This window comes from Phyllostomus hastatus, unplaced genomic scaffold (genome assembly GCF_019186645.2).
Source record: "Phyllostomus hastatus isolate PE091 unplaced genomic scaffold, TTU_PhHast_1.1 phas_contig_137, whole genome shotgun sequence".
NCBI lineage: Eukaryota > Metazoa > Chordata > Mammalia > Chiroptera > Phyllostomidae > Phyllostomus > Phyllostomus hastatus.
Genome location: NW_025333583.1, coordinates 2,038,825 through 2,054,567, shown reverse-complemented (window position 1 = coordinate 2,054,567; position 15,743 = coordinate 2,038,825). Strand labels below are relative to the sequence as shown.

The window sequence follows — 15,743 nt, the reverse complement described above, 5'->3', positions numbered from 1 at the left end:
TTGTGCAGCTGCGACAAATCGGAATTAACCATTTCAGGAGAGCTGTAATACAAAAGCTCTTTCAAGACTTCACAGGAAGTTTGTCTCTGGTATTTGAAAGAGCAGAAGCCCAAACAATTCAACATTGATATTTTATGATTGTCGCTCTGGTAGGAGTTTCTCTAAAATGCACTATGAGGCTTTATAAACCTCAGATTGTCTCTCAAAGCTGCGGATTATAATTGGTGGTTCTGTTCTAATAAGGTGCAGGTTTTGCAGCATTTGGACAAACAAAGCCAGTGGTAACCCCTTTTGGTCAAGTTGCAGCTGCTGGAGTATCTAGTAATCCTTTTATGGTAAGTGAGATACAATTTTAAGCACTTTAGAAGTCGTTAATGTTTTATTTTCAAATTAGGAAAAGCAGGATGTGATTCTTAGATGCTGTTGGGTATTCTACTGATAAGGCACTGAAAGAGTGTACAGATTGAGGCAACCACTCTGCATGATTCTTCTGTGACTTAAAAAAGTAAACCACATTAATCAGTTGAACTCAGAGTGTTGACAGTAAATCAGCTTTCCTGGCGAAGTAACACCTGACGAGCGGTGGTACATTTAGTGAGGGGTGGATGCGAAGAGGGGTCTTGGTCAGATTTGGTTTGAACCGTAAATGCAGCTTTGTAAGGAGTCCTTTTTAAAATCTGTTTTGAGAATTATATGAAATAATGTGTATGTAAAAGATACAACACAGTGCCTGGCACCTAATAGTTTTATAGTAGTATATTGCTGATAATGATAGTGAGTAAATTAGATTGCCAATAATTAATCCTAATCTAAACCCTGTTCAATATTTTCATCTTTTCCACACATACCACTCTTGTCTATTTATTTATTTTGCCTTATGTTTTTCTTTAGACTGGTGCACCGACAGGACAATTTCCAACAGGAAGCTCATCAACCAATCCTTTCTTATAGCCTTATATAGACATTTTACTGGAACGAACTTTTACATGGTCACATTACATCTCCGCCTCTTGCACTGTTGTCTTGTTTCACTGATCTTAGCTTTAAACACAAGAGAAGTCTTTAAAAAGCCTGCATTGTTTATTAAACACCAGGTAATATGTGCAAAACAGAGGGCTCCAGTAACAACTTTTAACCTGTGAATTGGCAGAAAAAGGTAGCGGTATCATGTATATTAAAAATTGGCTAATATTAAGTTATTGCAGATACCACATCCATTATGCTGCAGTACTGTACATATTTTTCTTAGAAATTAGCTATTTGTGCATATCAGTATTTGTAACTTTTAACACATTGTTATGTGAAAAATGTTACTGGGGAAATAGATCAGCCACTTTTCAGGTGCTGTCATGTATCTTGGAATGAATGACCTAAAACCATTTTAACCATTGCTACTGGAAAGTTACAAAGTCGGAATTGGAAGGTTTTATTCATTCTTGAAGTTTTCCTTTCTAAAGAGCTCTTCTATTTATACATGCCTAAATTCTTTAAAAATGTAGAAGGATACCTGTCTGCATAATAAAGCTGATCATGTTTTGCTACAGTTTGCAGGTGAAAAAAATAAATATTAGAAAATATGCTATTGTTTTTGTGTTCTTGCTGCAATGCCTTTACCAAAGTGGCCTTAAATATGAGTAGTGAATTGAGAACATCTTGAATTCTTAAATTAGAATTTCAGAAGACGCCTAGTGATGAACTTTTCTGTCTCAAAGAGAAAATTTTATAAAAAGGCCATGTAGAAGATGTGTTAAAACTACTATGATTGCTGTATTCAGGAATGTGTCAGTGGTAAAGCATTTAAATGTAGCTTGTCAGATTCACCACAATCCTTCTGATTTCTGTGCAACTTCCTAATTTTGTGAAATTTGTATATATGAAAAATTTGCATGTATGTGTATTTACAAATTTTTTAAAGTATCTGGAATTCTCAGACTACAAAAGGCCTATTTTAAATATTGATTTAAAAAATATTGTCTTTGAATGTATTGGAAGCAGACATGCATTAACTGTGACATGATTGCACCTCAGATTTTTTTCTTTGGACAAACTGATATTATTAATAGGACATTTGTTTATGTTCATCTCTGGGGGCAGAGGAACTGGAACCCATTGTTACCTTAAAGCTATAGAATACCTTGTTTAAAAAGGCAATGATACTAATGTTTAGTTAAATCTTTTTGTTAATATTCAAATGAACTTGTTTAAGTATTTATGTACAATAATGCCTCATTCATCCAGACATAATCTGGCATTCTCTTCAAAACAGAACACAACTGGGAAACTTGGAATTTTTTTTTAATGCCTTTGACCATCCTACATAAGTCACAGAGTCTGTACTGATCATTTGATTTCCCAGCCCATAGCATATTAGCAGTTCAGAAGCGGTGGCTTGAAAGGAAGAAGATAGAACACAACTAAGAAGAAAAACGTGAAGAGCATACACTAGTGAAGACCGCCTGGTGTAGGGGCAGCCAGCTTAGCCTAGACCACTGTATTACATCCTCTTCTAGTAACTGTCTAGTCTTAGGACTCTGTCATCAAGAAAAAGTGAAATGACATACGTGTTTGTAAAGTTTTATCTTAAAATGATTAGAAACATTTTTTAAAGCTTTGGTATTAAAAGAGGTGAACATCCGTTTCCTCAAACATTTTATTCATGTTGAATACCTTTTCCAGTGGCGGCTACATGAGTGAACCTACCGTATTCAATCTGTGTAGTGTTTGAGGCTTGTTACAGCGTTGCTGCTTGTTGCAAATCCAGCTGGACGTGGGGCTTATCTGAACCCTCGGATAAGAAGGCTGGAGGCCTCTGCCCCTTTTCCGAGCAGTATGCCTCTTCCTTCAGAATTAAACGAATGCTGCAAAGGTTGTGGTGTGTGTTGGTGTATACTTGAAGTGTCTCTACTTTCATGGGTCTCCCTCCAGCCCCTTTTTCATGGACGGGATACTTAAGAAATGTCTTTGTATGTCTATGTTTTAGATTGTATCGGGTCCCAAACAATCCATATGTACAAAGTTATAATATATAATTGTAGGCCATTGCCCAGTTAACCTCCTAGGCTTTCCATCTAAGGAAAAAGTAAATTAAACAGTTATTAAAATAATTTTAAAGACTGTTTTTTTTTTTCTGAGTAAATTCTGAACTCTGTAATTAAATGGGAACTTTCAATGACTTACTTGAAATGAGTGCTTAAAATGTTGAAGTGCTTAAGGAAGTGATCCGGATTGACAGTGGTTTTAAATCTTCTTTGGTTAGACTTTGATCCTCAGGTGTGCGTCTGGTCTTACGCAGACCGCCATAATTGCGTCGAGTGCGGAAAAGGAGGAGATTCTTGAAGGTGGCAAGGCCGGAGACCATGCTTCCAGGCTTACTGATTGAATCAGATCTTTCCTCCCGTTCCATCTTCCCTCAGGACAGAACATTTTCTTTTCTTCTAGGGTGACAAACTCTGTTGGTCGAGTTTAAAGGCCTATTGTATTTTCATTTTTGTGAAAGTAGAAATTAGATAATCACCTTCTTTCTTCAAATAATTCCTCCTGTAAATCGGAAGAAGCATACCAGTGCTTTACCTATGAGCGGTCCCCGTCACCTATGAGCGGTCCCCGTCCCCAGCACACCGATGTTGCCATAGTTCCTGTAAATTGGTAAAATGGATGCTTTCATACCATTTTACTAATAGATCTGAAACATTTTTGTCTCAGCACCAGAACTCTTAAAAATATTTGACCATCCCTGAAGAGTTTTTCTTTATATAACATGTGTTAGTCAAAATTTACTGTATTAAAAATTAAATTAATACTGTCATTTAAAAACTATGTTTATTTAAATATAATAATAAAAACCCATATGTTAAGATGAATACCACTTTTGATAAAAATAGTGTTACCTGAAACAATGAGAAGAACATTAAAATTGCTCATCTCTGATATCTGGCTCAGGAATTGGATCCTCATTGTGATTCTTTTTATATCACGTGGCATATGGACACTGGATAACTCCACTGTGCACTTGTAAAATCATGGGTGAAACAGAGTGGAAACATTTTGTTAGGGTTATGAAAATAGTTTGGACCTTGGACTTGGGGACCCTCCAAGTGTCTTCAGACCAGACTTGGAGAAACATTGCATTACACTTTAAATATGTGTGTTTCTGGAATAATAATGTTTAGTTGTAAACATCATACTCCCTGAACTTTTACATGTTTTTGTTTACTGGGTGGGAAAAATTGAAACTCTGGTTGAAATTGTAACCAGATATTTTATTTTTATATGAATTTCAGTAATAATGAAATTGGTTAATATTTCCACTTTAAAGGGGTATTACAGTTTCTGGTTCATGGTTATGGGTATTTATTTTGGAATCATTTACTATTATGGAAATTGTGTAATTGTTTTAGGGATCTTTCAAATAGCTATTGAAAAATTTTAATAGAACACCTTGCTTAGGTGGTTTTCTAGTAAATAACTAGCACATGTGTGCGTGTGTACACACACACACGTGTTTTTTACATGAAAGGTGGATCCCTCTGACGAACATTGGTGCCCTCTGGGAAGTCAGCCAGTCCTAGTAAAGGATGGCATTTCCCCCCTGCTGGCTTTCCCCACTTGGTTCATTTTCAAAGACAGCACTTGCTCTTGCTTCTCACTAAAACGCAATGTTTTGAAATTGTGTTGAGGACCAGTGACTTTGGAAAAGGTAGTTTTTTTTTTGTTGGTTGGTTTTTTTTAAAGGTATCAAACTTCCTCAAAGTTTCAGTCATCCCAATTTGCTTTTTTTAAAGGTTTTATTTATTTATTTTTAGAGAGGGGAGGGAAGGGAAGGAGATAGAGAGAAACATCAATGTGCGGTTGCTGGGGGTCATGGCCTGCATCCCAGGCATGTACCCTGGCTGGGAATCGAACCTGCGACACTTTGGTTCACAGCTCGCGCTCAACCCACTGAGCTACGCCAGCCAGGGCCCGGAAAAGGTAGTGTTAAGGTCAGTAGTCACCGTACGCTCTTGACTGTGTTGCTGTTCTGGTTGTAGACTGTGGGACATTCCCTCTTGAGACAGTCTAACTGCAACCCCTGTGCCTTGCTTCTTGGGCCACCTCTGTCCATATGCGTGTTCCTATTCCAAATTCGTGTTCCGAAGGACTCGCCTCATCGTCAGCCTCCTTGCAGACTCGGACTATGTGGGCAAAGTAATCTTGAGGGGAACCGTTATGAAGATTTTTTTTTTTTAAGTAATGACATCAAAGTACTGGGGTATTATGGGGGGTGGTTTATTAAGCCCTTTCAGTGAGTGTATCAGAAACTTGCCAGATGGTTTTTGTGTTTTATCTCATTCAGTCCTTCAGTCGGACTCCGGCCTCCAGGATGAGAGAGGCGAGGCACAGAGAAGCGAAGCTAATGGCAACCTCTGCTCTGGGGAGCAGATACCTTACTGTTGAATTAAAGTGCTGTCACTTTTATGTGTAAGTGCATCTCTTCCAATTTAAAAGTTTGTATATCCTGTATATCTAATAAAACATAATCATTCAACTTGGGCTTCATGTATAATGTAATTAAGTCAGTGCAGTTGATTCTTTAGGGGTTTATTTCAACTCTATGAGTAAACTAATGGGGCACAAGTGATTAGTGGGGCATGTGTGAAACTAAAGGACACCTTTAAAGCATCCCGGTGACTCCTGTTTTGTTTGTTTCTTAGGTTTTAGGTTTGTAAAAAGACTGTTATTAAAGCTTGTGTTGAATTAGCCTATTGTATTGAATGCATCCTCATTAGTTCAAATTTTCTTTGTGTATTTTAAAATGTCATGTCATTCATCAACATTTTTATGTGGTATATTTGGACAAACAAATATATGACCAAGATGTAATGGAGCGTTTTGCTGATGCATGTTTGACAGCATTCTCTCATGAAAAAGTGCTCTGTTCTGTCATGTTTCCTGCTCGATCTGGGTGGTGTCAATACTGTGTCCATGGCGGGTTGTGCCTACGGATCTTCTGTTACTGTGGAGTTAGGAGGAGAGGGCATACCAGCAGCTCCTGCCCAGCACTGATACGTAATTTCACAACTCATTCATGAAATCTGTCGGTTCCTTGGTGGTTGTATCCAGTGTTTGAAGAGCCCTTTGTTTTATATTGTTAGTTCAGCAAGACTTGGGACACTAATTCATTTCGAGAAATGCACTGAGGTGTCTAATCTAGAAAGACACAAGTATTGTGATCCCTGGTTTTAAAAAGGCCAGTTGTTGGGCTGATGTAGGAGTGGCACATCATGGCATAAACTCTGTTGTTTTTCCGGTTTGAATATATTTTTTAATGGTTTTAAGGGAGTATGTGCTCTAAAGGTGGTCCCTAGCCTACTACTGCCACCTTTTTTAGCCTCAGTCATTTAAGTGAGTTTTAAAGCCGCTGAATTGGCAGATTCTGACGTGACAGAAAAGGGCTCTTATGCTGCTTCTTACTGTGATTTTGGGGTTAGTCCTGTAGGGTTTGAATTTGATATTTTTTAGTGAAGACTTTTGCCAAGAATGTATTTCTTTTCAAACCTGATAACCTCAGTGTATTCCGCTTACGCCAGTAGATGAAAATGCAACATATCTTGGAACAGATTTTTGAAATGCGCTTGTCCAACTTAGAAGGCTGTGGAGTTGAATGAGATGTTACCACCCAAGGTTTCCTGTAAAGAAAAGTGACCCTGGGTAAAATCCTTCAGTTGGTGATTTAAATGCCCACTGATTATCTTTTTATTGGTTCTCTGGAATCCCGAGTAGATGTTACCCCAGTTGCAGTTTAAGCAAGATTTAAACTCTGAATATTCTCAACATTTTCCATCAGTTTTGAGTGGAGGGACAGAGGAAGCAAAACACCAAGGAGCTTTCTGATTTCGACTAAATGACAAGCAAAAGGCAACAAAGGATTATAAACTGATGTTTATAGAAGGCTGTGGGTACAGTCAGGTTTTTAAAAGACTTTAGGGGTTTTTATAATATCAAAATACTACATGCTTGTGAATTAAAAATCATGCAGTATACAAAGGGTGCAAAGTGGAAAAAAGTGTCTTTTTCCAGTGACCACATTCCCACACCCCAGCAGATTAGTCTTGTATGCTTTCAGAAATGCTACTTTGCATATCTTTGTATACATACTTACATATACCTCTCATTTTCCCTTACGTTAGATGTACAGTTTTTTGTAAATTGGTTCTTTTTAACTTGGTTATCTTTCTATATTGTTACATCAAGCTCGAACTCATCATTTTAATGGCTCCAAGATTTCATTATGCGGATGTCCCTTTTAAAGAACATTTGTGTAAAGGTCTTCCTACTGAAAGTATTATCACAGTGAGGATATCTTTATGCATGTATGAAGGTAACTCTTGATGCTGCCTGACTGGAAACTCAATAAAATAGACATTCTGTGAACTTGGGCTTCCACTTAGGAAATTCTTCCGTTTGAGAAAGAGAGGGAAAAAATCCCTCATTGACTGACTACCTTAGAATATTTGGAAAAATTCGGTACCATTTAGTTGAACTGAGATGGCAGGCAGTAAGTTCATTAAAGGGTTATGGAAGTTCCCTTCTGTTTTGCACCTTAATTGTCCTGATCCACAGCATCTGGCAATTCTAAACATGCAGTTTGGGACTGTTCTTACTACCGCTGTGCCTTATCTACATTTTCTTAGAATATACCACGTTTTTAAGCAGGAAAATTGAAACTGTGCCAAGATCTATTTCGGCACAGCCATGTGTTTTATTTACTATTTTGTCAAAGTTGACTTTTTGCCAAAGATAAAACTTAGGTGATGAGGGGAAGTTCTGCTTTTTATTCCTTACAAGGTTGGAGTCCAGAGTTTCTCAACCTGTGCTTACCATTAGTCAGGGACCAGGTTTGCTTTCTGGAATAGTTCGTCTACAAGGAATAATGTAAGCTCTTAATACCTGCTGGAAAAGGGGCCTTAGCACTTGAAGACTGGAAGTAGGGAGCCAGACAACTAACTCACCGGGAAGTCGGAGAAAGGACGAGGCCCTTTGGTGTCTTGGAAGGTGTATTAAAATGCACGGAGATCTGCGAAGATCAGTGCATTGGTGCAGGAGGTGGTGTCATGTGTTGGCTGACTAAGCGTCAAGGCTGAGAGCAGGGTTCCGTTCCAAACCCCTTTAGTGTGGCAGGTGAGTTGGCTCAATAAGCATTTGTTCATGGTGGACTATTGTTGGGAGGACTTTCTCAAAATGAAGACTCCTGAGTTTGTGAGCCGAAATAGCTGCTTCTGTCACATAATCTTAAGACATCTGGAATCTAGGAAGAAGAACCATTTGTCCCTCGCATGTGTTTCTGTAAAAGCTTGTCTACTTTCAGCCTAACCTTTTTGTTCCATTAATCATACATTAATAACTGCATTTGTCACTATTTCATCTGCTTTTTAAACTACAAAATATTTTTAGAAAAGCATATTTGTGTTACTGAACTTCCAGTATTGATTCCCCTTCGTGCCCCCCCACTGTCCCCTAACCCCAGACATTTCTGCTTGATATACATACTGGTCTAGCTTGGTTTTAAGACAGTATTTTAATTGTAATTGGACTTGACCTAGCCTCTGACCTATAGAAATTTAAAAGGTAAATAGTGAGCTCTCCCTCAGTTTTCACATCCCTAATGCTATTTCCTGGAGGGTGATAGTCACAGTGATTTGTTGTACATCCATCCCAATTTGGCAGATTTTTGTTAAGTAATTTTCACTAATCATTATCAGAACCCAGGGAAAAGTACTTTCCCTGTAATCAGCATTTCTACCACCGCTTTATAAGTCTGTAGTCTCATTTAAAATGAGAAAAAATTCAAATTCTTTTTATCCTTTTTTTCCCTTAAAAGGTATGCTGTTTTTACTGAGCTTGAGGCTCTGAAAAGTAGTAAACCCCATGTTCCAGTTTTAAGTTCTGCCATGAATGCATTTGGGCAGGTACTGGAGGTGCTTCCGGTTACCCAACTGGAGTGTGGATTCTGGCCCCAGTGGTAGGTGCAGTATGAGTCTCAGCCATTTAGAATACGTGTTCACATTAGAGTAAATTCGCTTGGACATTTGCAGTTAAATATTCAGAATAATAGTTGGTGGGTTGAACAAATGAAACCGGGTTTTCATAGATGAAAACACCAGCTCTCAACATTATGTAGTTTAATACTGTGGCCACTATTGATTATCAGTCTGGGACGTGCATGCCCTATGGTTGATGTCATTGAATGGCTGCCCCCAGGACGTAGTTGTCGCAGGAGAATACTCAGGTATTCACTTGCTGAGACCATACACCCAAGTGGTGGAGTAGAAGTCTGGCTAGCCTGACGTCGTATTACTACTTTGAAGCTCCTGATTTCAGCAGTTTTGAGGAGAGTGTGTGTTTATAAAACGTGTTTCACCAACTTGAATGGAAAATAAAAAGAAAAAACTACTCAAGCCTTCCTTTCCAAAATGGTCTAATTTTGTTCTTTTCTCCATGTTTGTTTTTGCCCATAGGAAATCTTGCATCCTTAACATAACCAATTAATTCTTAATATTGTATTTTTCCCATGTAAGTTTTACCAAACTGGGAATATATTTTTTCTGACTGTGAAAATAATAAATGCTTATAAAGAATTTGACAAAAATATTTTTAAAAAAATGAATCCTCTGCGAATGTAAGTACTGGGTTGTGTCCCATGTACAATCAACATAAAGACCTGTCACACACAGAATGGGGTCTTGCTGTGCTTACTGTTCTATAACCTTCTTCTCTCCGTACATCTCGGGTTTTACTTTCAAACACAGATCCGCATTCTCTTCCCGTGATGTTTTACCACATGGGGTTCTCATTGCTCTGACGAACATTAAGCTTGTTTCCGACTTTTCGGCATCGGAAGTGTTGTCAGTTCTTTTGCACACGGTTCGCCATCGTGTCTCAGAAGTGGAATCGCTGAGTGAACAGTGTACAACCCGTCTCAGTGTTCTCTGGCAATGGAGTCATCGTGGTCATTTATCGTTTTCTTTACGTGTTAACTGAATACTTTGTGTATAACCTCCATTTGTCTTATATCTTGGAATAAATTCTTATAAAATCACACTATTAGCTTACAAGCATTAACATTTTGTTCTAACAACTAGATTGCTATTTAAAGGGAGGGTGTTGATTTTTCCAAACACCAAATAGGCATGTAGGCCATTTTTTACTCCAATCTCTGGTGGTCAGAAATCTCCAGAAATTCTTTCTAATAAGGGCTAATTTAGGGGATATGAAACAATGGCTCATCTTTCTTTGATTATTGCTGCAAGTGATTTTCCCCATGTTTTCCTAGTGACATTTTCTCATTTATGAATTGTTTTAAAAGTTAACATACAAATAGCAATTGGATCACCTAAATTTACATTTTTACTCATCACATTCTATATTGTTTTGGAATTAGGCACACATGAAGATTTTTCTATTTGCTGGTGATGTCACTTTTAGTTTGAGTAGCCTGATAATGTCATTTCAAATCTAGAAAGTGCTAATAACTTCCCTTCCACGGTAATGTTTTTAGTGAGAAGGATTACTTCTTTAGACCCTCCATTCGAACCGACCATTCTTTAGGCGCATACACTTAACTTTTCTCCCTGCCCTCTGTTTCCTACACGCAGAAATGACTTTGAGTGAGTTTTCTTACCATGATGGGTTAGTCTAGTTGTGGGTGTTTATTTTTATTTTATACTTGGAATTTGGGAGGAGGCTCCTTGAGTTTCAATTGCTGTTTTTACCAGTTCTGCAAGTTTTCAACCCTTGTCATCTTCAAATGTTCATTGTACTGTACACTTTTCTGCAGTAACATTTAACATTTTTAAGACAAGTTTTAATGAAGGAACTAAATAAAATTTAGTGGGATTCTAGAAGAATTTTGAACATTTAAAGTGTTAATGGTTATAAATAACAATTCAGACTAAGTTTCCACAGAGTTATCACAATAATCATGAATTTGTCGAACATGCTAGTTGTGATTTGGGAAAGGCATGATTCCTTTCGAGCCTCACTGTTTTCTGAATAGAGGTGGGCAGCCCGCACAGGGAGAAGAGGAATTGCCCGGCCTTCCTGGTAAGCTGTCCAGCACCCCGAACTGGGAGTGAATTTCAGACTAGAGGAATTTCCAAGTAAATCCAAACAGACCATATAAAAACTTCGATGATTTTGATTTTATTTGGTTTAGAAGTAACACCTTTTAAAACACCAAACAGTTTTGCCTTTTGAGTGATGGTTGAGAACTGCCCGTGTAGAGGAAGTCAGTAAGTGTGTGTCACGGTCGTGGCAGCTCCCGTTTAGCGAGGGGTTTTTAAACGTTACTCCCTGTGATTCTCATAACCTTGCACGTAGGGGAGTGATTTCTATTACACCCAACAAAACAGGGTGGAGGTGGTGGTTTACCTGCTCGACTCAGTGGCAGAACCGAGCCTTGAAGGCAGCGCTGACTCGGGTGTTCAGAACTCCCCACCACAAGGCCCTCCAGGACCTGTGGGTGACGGGTCAGCCAGAAGAGGAGATGGGTGGGGCCTGGGTGAGACACAGGCAGTTGGAGACTCCCACTCCCTCCTGTGAGCTTGGCTTGCTTTCACTTCTGGAAGCTGCACAAGGACCTGGCCTTGACTCATGTGGTAATGGGCCTCTGGACTGGCTGCATGACAGGCCTCTGTAGACTTAAGATTTGGGAGGTGACTGCAGAAAACAGCTTGTCTTGTGTCCACCGAAGACCAATTTGGCATGTAAGTTCCCTTGCCTGTTGTACCTGCCACCCACCAGCCTGGAGTGGTCTGCCTCTCTTTCGGTCTCTGGCCTCAGTTTACAGGGTCCTCTCAGATTTCGCTTGGGAAGCTCCTGAGCACGAACTGGTCATCGGGATGGGAAAGGTGCCCATGTTAGACCTCAATGCAAACCGAGGGCAGGGAAAGGTGTCTCTCTCTGCCTACTGCAGACGGAAGGGAGGGTTTGTGTGTAGGCTGGGCTGTGGGACAGTTTTCCCTGGAACATTTGATTTAAAGTGTGTGTGTGTGTGTAGTTGTTGCAACCACTTCCAGGTTCCTAGGGAATGAAGACCTTGCAAAGCAGAGCTAAGAGTCAACAACAGATCTTCAGCTGGTGCAAAACGGAATTCGTTTGGAACTCCCTGCCGCACATACTGCACCTGTTAAAGAGGATTGTGGTCATTTGCCCCTCAGGGTGTGCTCTGAGGGCGCCTGGCAGGGATGTCACCTGGGAGCTCCTGAGCCAGGCCAGTTTTGTCCCGAGGTCACGGAAATCCGAATCTGCCTTTTAACAGGTCCCTGGTGATTTGAATGTGTGTTCAAGATCAACACACACTGACTTAGGACCTGTCTATGTTAGATGAATAGTTTTTGTGTCTAGTGTTTCAAATCTCAAAGTTAATTTTTGATGCTCACATTGCTTAAGGGAATCTTTATAGAAGGTAGGTTAAGAACAACCCATCAGAAGAAACGATGTAACAGCACATTTAAATTGAGTTCCCTTTGAAGCCTGCTCAGTGTTCAACGTGTTTCCGGGAATTAGGAGTCAGTGCAGAGGCTATTTTATTATTAGAAAAGGAGTTGGTGGAGAAATACGCCCGTGCTGCCCTCTCAACACGTGGCAGCCCAGGTGCTGAGGCTGGGACGGGAGGTGTGTGCGTGGGGTGGGGCCTTCCCCTGCAGCGTGCTGTGCTGTGGCCGGGGCAAAGGGCAGCACAGGTTGCATGGTTACTGAGGCCAGTCCCTGGACGGGAGCAGGAGCACCTAAGGCCACCCCGAGTATTTCTTGGTGGCGCTGGTTGAACCGTGTCCATATCAGAGCCCTGGGCTCAGGAAAGCTTCGGTGGTCTAGAGGATGACAATACGTATCACACCCCTCCCCCCGAAACTTTTATTATACCCTAACCATTCAGCCTAGAGCATTCAAAAGCAGTCACTTCACAGGTCACAGATCTGCTGGTTTTCATCTTTAGAAAAGTAAAGCATGCCTTGAAGAAAACTTTGAAAGAACCGTCCCCCCCCAAAAAAAAACACAACTATTACACGGAGATCACTGGTATCAACATTGGGATGTACAGTTTTTCTCAAATATAATTTTTTCATATACAATGTATGCAGTTACTACATCATCTGCTTTTAAACCTTGACAATGGTTAAGTACCTTCCCCCATCATTAGGTGGTGTGCAGTTGTTTTTAATGGCTTATGGTATCTGTCTCTTTTTGGTCAGACCATAAATGTCTTTACTGGTCCTATTGATGGGGGGTCTGCCACCCCCACACGGCCTGGTAGTATGGATTTTAGACTTTGCAGCCCGTGCGCCCTCTGTCCTGACTGCTGGGCACTGCCTCACCGGGGTGAAGCAGCCACAGGCAGTACGTGGGTGCACGAGCGTGGCTCGGGCCCAGAGAAACAGCTCCCAGGACCGGGGCTGCGGGCGGTAGTCTGCCCGCCCTGCTCTAGCCAGACCTTTAGGGTGTTTGCGTCGTCTCTAATAATGTTTTTTAAAAACTTTAGGATTTCCTCATTTCAAGATTTTACTTATTTATCTTTAGAGAGAGAGGAAGGAAGGGAGAGAGTGGGGAGAGAAACACTGATGTGTGGTTGCCTCTCACGCCCCGCTACTGGGGACCTGGCCTGCAACCCAGGCATGTGCCCTGACTGGGAATCGAACCAGTGACCCTTTGGTTTGCAGGCCCATGCTCAATCCACTGAGCTGCACCAGCCAGGGCAAATTCTCTCTAATCTTAAACCATATTTCAGTGTCATTGCCCAACTATAGTTCTGTCAATCTCTGGAAAGGATGTTTCTGGGCCAAAAGGTGTGCAAGACTAAGTTAAGTGTTCATTCCTCTGGAACATTGATAAGATTAGTTATTTTTAAGAATCAACTTGCTAATTTGATCAGTTTCTCAATGTGGTAGGTCCAAGGTGTGCTCTACTGTTTCCTGTTTTGTTTCTTGGATGACTCGTGAAGTTGGTCGTCTTACCTTTTGTGAATTACAGTTTCCTGAGGTCTGCCTCTTTCCTAGTGTGCCCATCTTTCAAAAATTGTTTTGTTAGAACCTGGTATACATTGACATTAAGCAAAATCCCTTATGCATTTAGCAACTATTTCTCCCACTTTTGTTTTTTGGTGTAGAGAAATTCTATGTTTTTATGGTCAAATCTATCAATCTTTTCTTTAATTTTTAACTTTGAATTTATGCTCAAATCCTTAACCAAACCAGTTACACAAGTGTTCTCCTGTATATTCTCATAGCATTTCCGTGACTTAGTTTTTATGTATACATATTCAAGGTTGATAAAATTTTCGAACTTTGGATGAAGGGTAGCAGGAGTAACACTGGAGAGAGGGATGTTGGCCAGATAGCATGCTAGTTCACACGGAATTTTTAGAAGCCGAGGATAAAAAGCTTCTCTCTGAAGCCCAGACGTCAGCAAGCACTGTGACCTCTTGCAGCATAGCATGAGTTCAGCTCTGAAGTTTCAAAGTACAGAGGAGAAGCAAGGGCAACTTGACATCTACCGTGAGGGCTCTCATCAAAAAGGTGGACAATAGCGTTCGCGCAGGTGTGGAGAACTTGGAAGCTTCGCGCGCCGCCGGTGGGAATTTTAAATGATGCGTTTGCTCTGGGAAGCAGTCGAGCAGTTTCTCAGGAAGCTCCATGCAGAGTCACCCTGTGGGACCCAGCAATTTCACCGCTAGGTGTACGCCCAAGAGAAATAATGACACGTCTACACACAAATTTGTACACACATGTTCATGGCATTACTGCTGATGGCCAAAAAGTGGCAACAGCCCTCCTTTGACCAGTAAATGGATAAACAGAATGTAGTGTAGCCATAGAAAAAAATGAAGTATTGATTCCTGATGTAATTGGGACGAACCTTGAAAACATTATGCTAAGTTAAATAAGCCAGGTATAAAAGGCTGTGTGTGTGTGTGTAAATATAAATTTCGTTTACACGGAACGTTCCAAACAGGCACAGAGATAGAAAGTAGTGTAGCGGTTTCCAGGGCATGGGGGGTAGGGGTTTGGGGTGGAGAGGAATAGGAAATGACTGTTAATGGGTAGAAGGTTTCTTTGGGGGGGGTCAATAAAAATGTTCCAGGAATAAATAGTTGAATTTTGTAAATGTACAAAAGCATTGAATTGCACACTTTAAAAGGGTAAATTTCATGGTATGTGGGTTATGTCTCAATTAAAAATGCAAAAGTAAGAAAAAGGAACACACACGACGAGTCACCCAAATACCTGACCTCCCCCGCTCCCTCACTGGAATATGGAGACTTCGTCTGAATCCCTAACATCAAACCAATGCTAGCAGGTGGTAGGCACTTTTTTTTTTATTTGTTTTAACAGTTGACCAAAGGAATGAAATACATACGTCATCCTACACCGAATTCCTTGACTCAGTTCCTGGGGGCGGCAGAAGCGGGTCCTGTGACTCTCTCCCCGGGATGAGGCGGCTGCCCGCGCCCCCCCACCCCGGCCCCCGCCCCCTGCCCCCGCCGGTGGCCGCACTGCCTCCCTCGCCCGACCGCCTCCCGGCCTCCCGCCAGCAGCCACCTACCAAATGCCCCCCGCTTGCTCCAGCGGAGCCGTGATGCGCGGCCTAGTCATCGTGGGTCATGTTCCAGCACTTGACTGGTGCTCGTTCCGAGACGTCACGCGGGATGCGGTGGTCAAGGGCATAGCAACCAGATGGGATGTTCGGGCAACGAGAGAATGGACCGCCTC

General features: G+C 40.9%; 1 protein-coding gene across 6 annotated transcripts in view; it reads left to right on the top strand.

Moving 5' to 3' along the window:
- AGFG1 (ArfGAP with FG repeats 1) overlaps positions 1-3,104 on the top strand; it is a 64,462-nt gene extending 61,358 nt beyond the window's left edge. For 4 of the 6 annotated variants that reach the window (XM_045852923.1, XM_045852932.1, XM_045852904.1 and 1 more), the window contains 2 exons: positions 244-335; positions 892-3,104. In XM_045852923.1, coding sequence (XP_045708879.1) covers positions 244-335; positions 892-951 — 152 coding nt within the window. In that variant the 3' untranslated portion in view covers positions 952-3,104. The remainder of the gene's footprint in view (positions 1-243; positions 336-891) is intronic. The other 2 variants (XM_045852892.1, XM_045852914.1) reach the window with 1 other exon arrangement.
- The last annotated feature ends 12,639 nt before the right edge of the window (positions 3,105-15,743 follow it).